The 13,056-nt window shown below is 40.1% G+C and overlaps 1 protein-coding gene across 11 annotated transcripts in view; it reads left to right on the forward strand.

Moving 5' to 3' along the window:
* The first annotated feature begins 608 nt into the window (after positions 1-608).
* Positions 609-13,056, forward strand: part of LOC123021723 (E3 ubiquitin-protein ligase MARCHF7-like) — a 27,940-nt gene continuing 15,492 nt past the window's right edge. For 6 of the 11 annotated variants that reach the window (XM_044426761.1, XM_044426764.1, XM_044426765.1 and 3 more), the window contains exons 1-3: positions 610-1,201; positions 7,567-7,729; positions 11,348-11,506. In XM_044426761.1, the coding sequence (XP_044282696.1) occupies positions 7,577-7,729; positions 11,348-11,506 (312 nt within the window). In that variant the 5' untranslated portion in view covers positions 610-1,201; positions 7,567-7,576. Of the gene's footprint in view, positions 1,308-7,566; positions 7,730-11,347; positions 11,507-13,056 lie in introns of all 11 variants that reach the window. The other 5 variants (XM_044426769.1, XM_044426770.1, XM_044426762.1 and 2 more) reach the window with 4 other exon arrangements.

Genomic DNA, 13,056 nt, shown 5'->3' on the forward strand with positions numbered 1-13,056 from the left:
TGATCTAATGGGGTGGACTCTGAAAGATACCAAACCAGTATCTCAAAGAATGGAGGCTGAGTGTCAAAACGTAAACAATTCTTTAGGTGCTTGGAAAAGTGCAAATGTATACTTCCTCAGTTTTTTTTCTAAAGGAAAGGATATTTTCCATCTTCCTGCATGTATTTATATATATGTATTTATAATGTTGGAAGCCATTCTGAGGCTTATGCGAATAGGACGGCATACAAAAATTCCAAATAAATAAATAAATATTTTGGTAGCTGAGTCCTTTGGTCCTAGTCCCTTTAAAAGGACTCTGGGAGCTGTTGGACTGGGACAGATTCAGATGTATGTTATAGGCAGACATATATTAGTCATGGAAACCTCTCTCTAGTGCGAACGTAGCGTTAACTGTGAGCCCCAGATACAGTTGACTTCTGGGAAACTCACAGCCAGCATGTTCTGGTCGAACACGTATTGAGGACAGCAGACCGAGAAAGCACTTTGTCTTGGCTGACTGGGAAGTTAATACACTCAGTCTCTTGGGGTTTCTCAGAAGTCCAGTTCCACTTTTATCCCCTATAAAGTGGGCACAGGATTCCAGCTCTAACTATCGTGACATTAGTGGAGAGAGGTGTGTGGTTGCTTTACTACTACTGATCCAACGGGGACACTGAAATCAGATCTTCCCCAATGTCTCCCTCGGTTTCAGCCTCAGATGTGAATTCTGATCCGCCGACGTGGGCTCTTGAGTTTTAGCAACTTGATTCTCCGCAAGTCCCAGCCAAAGACGTCAGGAACACTTTTCTGCTTTCTTTTAGATTGGACCATCAAGGCTAGGAGCTGCGCAAAGCCAGCAAGCGCCGCACGTCACCGCTCAGGAGCACCAAGGGCGAAAGTGGGAATCGCACCAGGCGGTCCTTTAACCTTCCGCCTTCCCGGCAACCCCCGGGCGGGAATTTAGCACAGCGACACCCTCAGATAGACTCAAGATAACAGTCTGGGACGGGTGGTCGCCGGTCTCGCGAGAGTTGGTTGTGGAGCGGCTGCTCGTGGCGAGTCTCGTCCGTTGGCTGCGCGGTGATTGGCAGGCGGCCTGGGTGGCTCTCGCCCCGCCCATTGCTCCAGCACTAAGCGGCCGCCATTGTCAGCTCGGGCAGCAGCTGGAGGAGGAAGCACAAACGGAGAGTGGTGGGGCGGTCAGGCGGCACTGCGGCGGGTAACGGTTGTGTCTCGTGTGCTGTCTTGGGCAGGGAGAGGGAGGCGAGCGGGCATATGCGGGTGCGGGTGGCGGCGCTGCCTCGGAGTGGCTGTCGGTGCTGGAGGCAAGTGTCACAGTTTTGAAGCTGGAGTCTCCATCTTGTTCTCGTGTGTGTGTGTGTGTGTGTGTGTATTTGTGTGTCTCAGTCTCACTCAGCTGAAGCCCTTGGCCCAGTTTCCTTTTCCTTTCCACTGGCAAGGCTCTGAGAAACAGACCCGACTTTGCAAACAGCTCCTTGTCGAGCAGTTTGGCGCCATAGCTGTAAAATAATATCTCTCAGATTTCTCCTTATCCACACACCTTTTATGTACTCAGTCAAGGAGGTTGGCTAGAAAGAGTATGAAAGGAAATGAGAGAGTATGCGAGAAAATACATCCTGTTTTACTACTCTACTACATTAGATATTTTAATTTTTATTTGTCACTTTAAAAAACATCAAGGAGGGTAGCATGTTTCTTAGTTTGCTCACATAGATTAGGAATACAGGAAGTTGCTTTATACTGAGTCAGACCATAGGTCTGTCAAGCTCAGTACTGTTGACACTGATTGGCAGCAGCTCCCCTGAGTTTCATGTAGAAATTTCCCCAACCCAAGGGTGTCCAGGGTTGAACCTGGTACTTTCTGTATGCAAAGTAGGTGCTCAGCCACTGGGCTATGCCCTTTTCTTACGTTAGACTGAGAAAATTGTTATTCCACCCAGTATGCTGCAAGGCTGAGTTGGAGCCCGGATCAGCTGGTAGCCTCTGAAAGTGTGTACTTTGTTGTTGTTCTCTGAAAGTGTGGACTTTAACTTTCATCATCTTCAGTTAGCATGATCAATATCTAGGTGTGCTGGGAGCTGTATTCTAGAATCATCTGAAGAACAGTCTGCTGTGTCCCTTGCCTGTCATGAGCTCTTGCCAGTGTATATTGTAGATTATTTATATCAATCATGTTTATATCAATCACATCAATCTAAAACATGTTTTGATTGAGCCATCCTATATAATGTTGATGACTTCCTCCTCCTCAGTTATTCTCTGTCTTGAGAGGCAGCATGACACACATTTTGGAGCTGCTTCATTTTTGTCACAAGCTAATGGAAATCTCCTTGTTCCACTTAGAAGTGGAACATCTCATTGCTCCATTTCTTTTCCCTCTTTGCTCACCTAATTAGAATTTTATATTATAAGCTCTTTAGCCCACACTGAATCATAACTGAAGTTTGGCATAACTCTTCCATTCCTAAAGATAAAAAGGATGCTATCTTACTGGTTAATTGCTAATTCTAATATGTGAGAAACTAGTTTACTTTCAAGGAATACTCTCATTAAGTGTGTTAGAGTAATGACAAATGTGGCAAATGGGTATGGTAGGGTTTGTCATGGGAAAGAAGAGAATAATTGTTTCCCAAATGTGTGTGCAGTGGCTTAATTAAAGTGTTTCCATTATCCTAGATCAGCTAAATTTGCGCCCAACTATATAGCCAAACTTCTTTTGTCACAGCTGTTGAAAAACTTTAAATACAGTATGTGTGTACATGACTGCTATCTCTCCTCCGTAAGAGGACATTCACATTCATTCTGGTGAGGACCTCAAAATTGCCCCTTCATTTCTGGATAAGATAATGACAAAAGTAGGGAGAAAACAGATGTACAGATTTGTCCCAAAGGAAGAACACTGCTTACTTAAATGTTTTCAGTACTGGGTAATATGTGTTGCAATTAGGTCTAAATCCTTGCTATTGTTTGGTGTTGCAACAACTTTTGGGACACAAATGCTGAAAAGGAAGGAAAGTTTTTATAGCCTTCACCCATGGCAGCCTTATTGTAGATAAGCTCCTCCTTCAATTTGCTGCAGTAGTGCTGTACCTATTTCAAGTCTGCTTATTATATCCTTTTCCTGCAACTATGAGAAATGAACAACATGATCAACTTGTGCTGTTTATAGAAAAGTGAATCGAGAAGAGGGAAGAAAATAACACTTTTCTTCAAACTCTGTCTCCCTTGCTGATTTTTCCTGTTGAGTTCTGGTTCTATGATTTTGTCCCAGTTGTGCTGTCTTATTGGAGGAAAATAGTGGAACAAAATAGTTGGAAGGAGGAAAATAGTGGATAGTGGATTCTGGTTCTCTTGTCCATGTTCTGTTAGTCCCAAAGTCATGCCCAACCCATTGCAACCCCATGGACGACATTCCTCCAGGCTCTCCTGTCCTCCACCATCCTCCGGAGTCCAGCTAAGCTCACACCAACTGATTCAGTGACTCCATCTAGCCACCTCATCCTCTGCCATCCCTTCTTTTGCCATCAATCTCTTGTCCATACTGCGCTTGTAATACCCTCCTGCCAGTATGTGAATTTGGTGGATACCCAAATCTGGCAGATACACAAGTCTCCTGTGTAATGTCTAGTTTCTGTTTAGATGCCCTAATTTATAACTGGGTGAAAATGAAGGAACAGCAACTCAGTGAGTAGGTTCACATATCATACTAACCCATTCTGCACATAATCAGTAATGGCTTGGTTGTTCACAGAACAACCCAAAATAGGCCTGGTAGGTGATTAGATTCACTGTGAATTGTCCCAATTCCTCTTCCCTTGCTTCTCTAGCTGGTGTCCCAGGGAACTTTTAATTTCCTTTCCCTGCTATGATTGCAAGCACTTTTTCATTCACCACAGCCAACCTCCTTTTTGTGACAGCCAGTAACAGCTCTTCCAAAATGTCTTAAGATATATATTGAAGGAAATCTCACTAGTGTACTTTTTTCTTTGCACTTTTTGCTTTTTTAAGCTGGACTTGTGAAATTGCACATGTGTGCACTTGCAGGAGTGAGAAGTAGAAAGCCTTTCCCTGGACAGTGTCCTGGAGGTGTCTGTTGTCAAACTATGGGCATTGACCTAGAAAGACTGCAAATCAATATACTTTTTTAAAATTTGTATTCTCTTAACAGTTGTAAAAGGGTAAGCAGTCAAAGGAAAGCAAAGTCATGAGTAATCTTTGCTTGTGGAAGCAATTAACAAGTAGATATCCCATTTGTGGTGAGATCCTCCAGTTTTTTGGGTTGGACGCAACTCTTTCCAGTGACCTTGCACTTATCTTTATTTCCCAACATTGTAGGTGCTCAGGAAGATGGAAAAACACAACTCACCCCTTTAACAGGAGCATGGAATTTAGGCAGCTAGCTGTCAAATTCAGGCTCCCCTTCAAATGACATATACATTTGGCACATAAACAACAACCCTGATTTACCTTTTCAAAATCCCCATTTTGAAAGGAAGTCTGCTCATGGGCTGCTTGCAGGAGTCAGGAAAATATGAAAAAGCACAAGGATGCTGAAAGGAGACAAGTCTAACCAAAAACAAAAACCATGAAGGAGGTTATCTGTTGCATACCTGTCCTTCCACAAGTTTGACTAAAAAATGTAATGAGTAAAGAAGTGAATAAATGTGTAGAAATGTCTTGCACTTAAAAAATAGAGTGGTGAAGCAGTGACAGCTCTGCTGATGTGTCACATGGCAAAAGGTAGTCTCCAATAGAAAAGGGGAAGAGACTGCATGCCATGAGGTCTTGTTGCAGTAGGGGACATGGATAGTGATGGTTGCTCCATTGTGTCAGTTGGGCCACTGGAGAAGGCCTGGGTGAGCTCAGCAGGAACAGTGGGGAAAGTGACACTCTTGCTGATCAGGTTACTTACTAATTGCCAGAACCCACATCACTCACTTGGATTAGGATGACACAGCAGCCCATTGTGGGTTCACCCCTAAAACAAATCATAGATTGTCAGGGCGGCATATTGTCCTCAAACAAGTACTCTTACAGAAAGTGGACCACATATGCAAAGTATGACAACACACTGACTTATCACCCACAGTGGATTGTCATGGCATACAAACCTACTCAGTCTTGCTTCCCCTTTCTCCTTATTCACTATGTTGAATTGGATTCTGAAAAACCTTTATGAAAGTTAGTATAGCATAAAGGTTAGACTGGGATCTGGGAGATCTAGGTTCTACTCCCTGCTCAGCTGTGAAGCTCACTGGATGGCTTTGGGCCTGTCACTGACTCGCAGCCTAACTTACCTCTTAGGGTTATTGGGAGGAGGAGGAGGATTGTGTAAGGATTATGAGTACCTTAAAGGAAGAAAGTTGGGATATAAATATGATAAAAAAATACAAACAGGTCTTTGTTAATGCAGGCTGCTGAGATCCCAAGTTATACATTTCCAGCATGCAGATATGATTACATTGCCGGCAGGATTTCCTTTTAAGTTGATACTTGTTAATTTTGCCCTGTAGAAACATTTTACAACTCTATCCACATATATCATGATTCAAATGTATTTTTCTCATTAGATTTTTATTTCTACAGAAAGGAAATAAAACAGTTAGTACAATGTTCAGCATTGCTTGGCTCTCATAATTTAAATGAACGTCTTTTAAGAAACTTGATTAAGACATACCCTTATGATCAGGCACCATTTAAAAGAATGAGTCTCTCTGCATTTATGCGATCACACGAATAAGCTCTTCTTAGAATTCATTAAGATAGCATGAAGACAGGTGTAAACTCTGTTAAAGGAAAGTTTCTTAAGAAAACGTCAGCAGTAATGGATAAAAAAAAGTAAACAGAGGCAAGAATAGAAGGCCATTTCAATAAGGGGTGGAAGGCAACACAGGAGTCCATCAGGAAACTGTGTTAGCAGTCAGGACTCATTAAAAAATGAGATGAACTTCAGAGACGGTTGGTTTTTCAGTGACACTGGGGTGTGATAGCAAAATGGATTCTCCATGGAGAGAAGCAGTATGCTTTTTGGAGGCAAGGTGGACAGCATAGCCATCATGCTGCATATGAATAGTCAGGGCTGGCTACTGTTGGAACAGGATGCTGGCCTGCAAGGGCTTTAGTCTGATTTACCAGACTGTTCTTTTAAAAGACATGGGTTTTCTTTAAATGTTAATTATCAGTGATAATCAGTTTGATTTATGTGATGATTAAACTATAGCATTTGTCTAATCAGTGCAAATGTTAATAAAATAAATCAAGGACAGTGTACTTCTAACGATGCTTTCAGGTATACATGAGTTGCATTCCTATACATGCTTAGGTGGAAAATAATTCTACAACTCTCTGCATTCTCAGACTTTCTTGGTTGACAAGGGAACTGTTCTGTAGGATTTTTTTCTGTTTGAATATGCGTAACATTCTGCCCTTAAAGAACTTTGCAGATCACTTAGTGCTTGAAGTACTCTGCTACTAATTTCAGTGAAATGGGTAGATGTAATATTCTTGAATAGGTTACTTCTGCAGTGTGTTAGTGGGCAACTTGTAGAGCAAAATGTGGAAGTCCCCAACTCCTATCAGCATTATCTAGCATGAAAAAAGATGGGATTGTAAACTAATATGCCTCAAGGTATCTACCTTTGATAGATGATGTCAGTGGCAGGACAGGAACAAAACAAAAAAAGGACAAAGGCATACACTTTTTTTTAGTGGCAGCACTGAAAAGATATGGTAAGATATAAGTATCCCAGTTCAAAGTTAACGTAGATGGAAAAAGTTTAAATCTGGATTTTTGCAGAAGGAAACCTTAAAAGAAAAACACTGTATTTGGGAATTTCTTACAGCAAATCACAGTGTGTTGAATGCCTGATAAATGCACAGACTGAACTAAAAACTTTTAACAAAGTAACCTTAACCATTTTTAATGTGAAACTTTGAGTACACTATATTTTTCTGACATAGTGGCTCTTTCCTTGCCCTTTCTGTCATTCTCATGTAACTTACACTAACCAGTTTATCTTTTAAGGGGAAAGGAAGTCATTTTGGTATATTTAGGAACATCTGATCCCATGATTTCACCTCCATACACTGTGATAATAAATATATCATTTAATAAAACAACATTATGCCATAGCCATTGAAATGAATGTTATGTAGGTACGGAAAATGCAAGAATGAGAAACATTCTGAAGCTAGAAAAAGGAAGGAACTGGTTATGCAGCAACACAGTATGTTCAACTTAGGGAAGGCTGCCTGATAAAACTTTTTTTCTCTCTTGACTGAATCTGTGTGCAGTCATAGAAGCATAACTTGCAACTTCCAAAAAGTCAAGGGTAAGGAGTAATAGGAACAAAGAGGCAAGAATATACTTTTAAAAATAGAAAAGTGGAACTTGGCATCATTTTAGTGATGCTGATGTAACAAAGAAGAATTCGCATGTGCCTGCATCAATATCTCATTGAAACTATATTTTCTTGCCGCTTGGTGGAAATGTTAGCATGCTAGGGTCCCATGTACACTGGCATTTTTTCATCTGATTGGAAAATCTGAATATTTGTTTCACAGTATATAGAAAATGGAATCAAAACCGTCAAGAATTCCACGGCGGGTATCTGTTCAGCCATCCAGTTCTCGAAGTGTTAGGACAGGAACTGGAAGTGGAGGAACCAACATAACTGACTCATATCATATGAGAGAGTCTTCATTGAGACCGGAATCTGGATGCCAGGTAAATTTATGTTTGCAGTCGTATATGCTGCATCCATCTTCAGCTTCTAAGTGTCAGCTTGGTTATATCAAACATGCAGAATAATGTTTATCTTCTTTTCTTCCCCCTATCATTCTCCCTTAAGTAGTTTATGAGAAATTGCATTATTAAGGGAGTGGTCTTGTGTACATTTAGAGAGAAAAAAGCCCTACAACTCCCAGTTCTGCCACTTGAATAAGTGCGGCTTAAACTTCCATAGGATACATTTCATTGTTGTGAATTACAGATGTAAATTGCTCCTTAGTTCCCTTTTTTAATATTATTTTCTTTTAATGCAGTCTAATTTTAGTAGTAGTTAAATGAAGATAAATTGGTCATGAACGCTTCTACCTTCTTGCTCTGAAAAAAGTAAATATGTTAGGGGCTATAGGCTAGTTTGGATTTTCATATCACAGGATGGAAACAGTGCTCTAACCTTAGAGTTGGGAATTGGAACTCTGTCCCTCCCCCACCCCCGCACAGCTGTTGCGGGCCGAATCATGCCAGCCGGCCTCTGAGGTTAGGAATGCAATCATGGAGAGGGGGATAAGACGGGTGTTTCAGGGGAGGAGAGGCCATGATAACGAGCCATCCTGTCATCTCTCCAGCTACCTCCTCTCCCACTCCCAGTGGTTCCAGCTAGTAGAAAGCACAACGTAGGAGTACAGGGAGGTGAGGTTTGCTTCTGCAGCTGCTAAATGCATGTATCCATCCCTCTGAGACAAGGCTTTGCAACTAGAAATTATTTCAGTTCTCAGTGAATTATCAGAGGCAAAGTGAATGGGACTTCAAACCACCTGACTTTGGGGAAAGGGGAAAACCTCTTTCCTTCTGCCTCTAACTTTTATGTTGTTTGTGCCATGTGGCAGTCTTACCTAGCCCCTTCCAGAATGGCCATCATTTGCTCGCATTCCAATTTGCTCGCATTCTAATTGGCCATCATTTGCTTGCATTCTAAAAAGTGCTGCATTTTAGTATGATTGCAGCATTGCTTCTCTTGTCTCCCCAATGCTGGATTATCCAGCCTCCACTGAGAGATGCAGTGCATCTCTTGTGTGCAGTGTAACACCTCTGGCCATTACATTCCTACCATGTACAGGCTCTTTTTCTTCCTCTTCTTTTCTCACATACTTACAATAATTATGGATGTACTCCCAATAGTAGACTTTCTGTGGAGCAAATGCAGTACTGTAGTGCATGTTTGATCTTTGATAATAGTGTATATAATTGTGTAATTTCTGCAACTTTGGCATTTTTCCTTAGCTCTTGTTTGTGTGCTCCGTTCAGTACTTTCTCTTCTGTCAAGTTTCTCGGTGTCAAGCTATGTTAGTTTTATGAAGATTATGTAGTGTAGAAGCATTGTCTTAGAAGGAATGGTTTCTAATGGTTTCTATTGAAGAGGTATACAGGGCCTCACTGAGAGAACCAAGTGTGTTGTGTGCTAGCTTGCGTTTTTGGACGTTTAGCAGAATTAAGTATCTAAAAATAGATATACTTCATGTAGCTACTTTTAGCTTTGGTACCACTCTGTAAGACTGACCTATGAAATGATTTGGAAGGGATTTGTAACTCTTCTCTCTGCTGCTTTTCTCAGTACAATTGCAGTAGATTATATAAGTAGGCATTTTTTCTGTTGAAATGTATGTAAGAATGCCTTACATGTGCTGCTTGTAAAATGGATTGCATTCATTCAATAGCTGGAATACTGGATAAAGTTTACTTAGAAGATTCTTTAACTTGGGCTGCCCTCCTAATATATGCAATTTGGTGAGCTCAGTGGTTCTTAACAGTAAGCAGGAATAAGAATTGAGGTCTTAGTAATATTGTTGTAGCTCAAAATTAAATGTGTATATAAACATTTACATCCATTTTCACAAAGTGCTTAAAGAAGAAAATAGAAATAACATCAATCATTAGAAATTATGGCCAAATATAAGTAGAAATAGAAAGTTTTTATGTTTCCTACAGAGAGCAGTGGTCAGATAATTCCAAAACCTACAGGTTACAGGGGTAATGTTCTGTTGCTAGACATCAGTGTTCTGAACAGGCGCAAGGGATATAGCTCATTGGTATATGTGCTAAGATAGCGAGATAAAGTTTCTCAGGCATGTTGATCCCAAAATTTGTAAGGTTACCCGGGTCAAAAGCAACTATCAAATGAGCAAATGAGTTTGGCCTGGAATTTACAGACTGATAGTGCTATGGGAGCTAGGTTTATATAAGGGTTCCTTACATTATCTGCCATCTGTCTTATGATACTTACTGTGTTGACATTTTTCCACAGACTCATAGAAAACAAAATAATGCTTTATAATAACTGCCCTTGGGACCTTCAAATGATGTAGAAAAGCAGATTAGAACTGTTAAACTGCTGAGTAACTGAATGAGAAACTATAAAATTTAAATGGGTAGAATAGCTGAGAATATTTGTTCTGAATACAAGAAATAACAAGACTGAGCTATATGAATTACGAATCAGGCAGAGCTTCTCCTTTTACTATCTTCTATTTGAAGGCTTCAGAAATGCCAAAATACAAGGAACAAAGGAAGATTCGTAGCTATTATTGCTGTATTGGATTCCTCACTTGCAAAAATCTTTTGCAAATTTTTAAAATATCATTATGAAAGATAATTCTTTTAGAATCTTCATTTTCCCAACAAACTGTTCCTCAAGTCCATTTTAAACATGTTGTTGGCTATATTGATATTACTTGTTCCATAATACTGAATTTTATTTGTGTAAACTAGATGCTGAACTATGCAGAAGGAGAGAATCCAACTAAAATTAGATGAGTGCAACCACTTTTATGAGTGTGGATCATCAGATACTGCAGTGTGTTCTACTGGCATAATATGTACGGCTGAATGATTCAGTGGAGCGCTGCTATTACTATTTGAATGTAGAATGCCCCTGTTGGTTACTGCTTTAAGTCTCAGGTGCATCATTGCATTCCCAGTCACAGATCCCTGGCAGCTAACATTGCAGGTAGCAGTAACACTGTTTATATGTGTTGCTGAGTGTAAACATACCTAGTATATTTAAACAGGCCATGACCAGTAGTTACCTTGATGATAAATTCTTCAATTAAGAAGGATGAATTCTGCCCTAATAGAAAATTAAGATGTTAAAGAACTAATGATCTTAGAGATGGTCCAGCTCTTATTTCTCCCCCTCCTTGCTACATATCATTTCTAGTCTTGCTAACATAGGGCACTACTGCAAGGGAAGAAGTCCTTACTTCCTGAGCAAAATGTCTGCATTTCTCTCCATTCTTTGTATAGCTCTGATCTTACTTGAGACATAGGTGAATGAAAGCAGAGTTCTTTCTATGGTGACCATTTCTTATCAACTTTTTAAGATAATGCTATATCTGTATCTAGAATGCCCATTCTAACAGGTAGAAAAATGTCATATTTCTTGATTTTGATAGTGCATAAATAAGAAAATAAGCTCTGTAATATTTTGGTAGCAGTCCAAGAATATAAATCTCTTTAACATTTTGATGTTTTAGATTAAATGTAGCAAATGTTGCTTATTAGACTTAATTGTAAGGTATAATGACTTGAACAGAAGGCTGAAATAAATATCTTGCTTTGTAGGAATCTAGCCGGTTGCATAGTTCCAGCAGAGACTGGGCAATTGGAGAAAGTGAAGTATATGAAAGCCCATGGAAGCTTCCAGCTTCATCTCCAACTCGTTACTCAGGAACACTTGATCGTCCATGGTCTGGAAGATTTTTGGGAAGCAGAAACAGATTGGTAAGAGCTGTTAAGTTGTCTCCTAAAGGGTCACCTAAAATACTTTTAAAGTTATAACTAGCTGCTTAATATTTTGATGTTAAATTAATTTCTCATAATCACATTTCAAAGAAACATGTAAGCAGCATCAATAGTCAAGATTTGTGTTAAAAGGTACAGAGGGATTGAAGAAATGTGTCTGGGATATTTCCAGAAAAAAATACACTAGAAAAATATCTGTGAGGATTCATGCTTTTCCAATGTGGATTTCCTCATCCAAGTTTAACTTTTATCTTACTATTTTTGCCCTGCAGTGTTTATACTAATAGGTTGTTGGTGTTCCTGTGTGGAGGGACACAAATACACTGTAATTTTTAAACAGTGGAAAACTTGTCTACACAACATGATATCTACAAATAATTTTGCAACTTCACCATGGGCGGACAAAACCACATTGTTCACTCAAATGCAATTTTAAACAATATTTACTTATTTATTTGTAATGGAGGTAGCATCCGCTTATGATAATATTTTAATGATTCCACTCAGGCCACATAAGATCTTAAGACTATAAGAGGAAGAGGACTAGAACATCAAATGTTAGCTGGAAATAGGCAGAAGCAGTGAAATGGATGCCAGAATCCATGGGATAAGTCCAGGAAGTTCTTCCCTGGCCTCAGCTAAAAGAGGTAGTCATGAAAAGTTGTCTATGGTTATGCTTCCCATTCTGTGTCTGTGCTTTTATGGAAAAAGTTAGAATTTTTAGCTAGATGCACTGGATTTTACATTAGAAGATAAATTCCTCAACTTGTGGTAAGGATAGGCTTTATCTATGATTATGTTCATGTTTCTTAGTATCATGCAGTATTTACATATACCTGTAGTTGGCTATGGAGTGTACAAAGAACGGGAGAAGAATTTACTTAATACTCAAAATCTGAGGTTCAGAAACATTTAGTGGAAGAATGTTCACCTTCAGTCTTCTTCCACTAAATGTTCAAAGTGAAGTTTACAGCACATAGGGAGATCAACTTTACTCAGGTTTACCGCCTAATGCAATTATTTCAATTGCATGCCTTTTTATATTGATGGAGAGCCTGTGCATAGACTACTGTGAAATGGAGGCATGCATAGTCAGAGTTCCATGTCATCATGGGAGGCCCCATGCATAGCATGGCCACCCCTTTGTAAACATGTTTCCTAGTACATAGCTGTCAGGGGGAATGGGGCCCTTCCCTTTGTGGGAATGCCATGTAGGAGAATGCCTGACTAGGACACTTGATGATGTTGGATCTGTACTTAGGATTATGTAACTAATCTCTTGTGGATGGGTATTTTGTGCTAGCTGTGTTCTCTTATGCATAATTGATCTGTCCCCAGACAGTTGTATTTGGGTAACATAGAAACATAGAAATAGAGTGAGTCAGAAGGGGTCTCCCAGGCCATCTAGTCTGACCCCCGGCTCCAGCCAGCTCCACTCACGACATGCCCGCCATGTGCATGTCTAGCCTATCTTTGAACACTCTCACCGATGGGGCCTCAACGACCTCTTGTGGAAGCCCATTCCACAC

Source organism: Varanus komodoensis, unplaced genomic scaffold (genome assembly GCF_004798865.1).
Source record: "Varanus komodoensis strain SLA01 unplaced genomic scaffold, ASM479886v1 scaffold178, whole genome shotgun sequence".
NCBI classification, from domain to species: domain Eukaryota; kingdom Metazoa; phylum Chordata; class Lepidosauria; order Squamata; family Varanidae; genus Varanus; species Varanus komodoensis.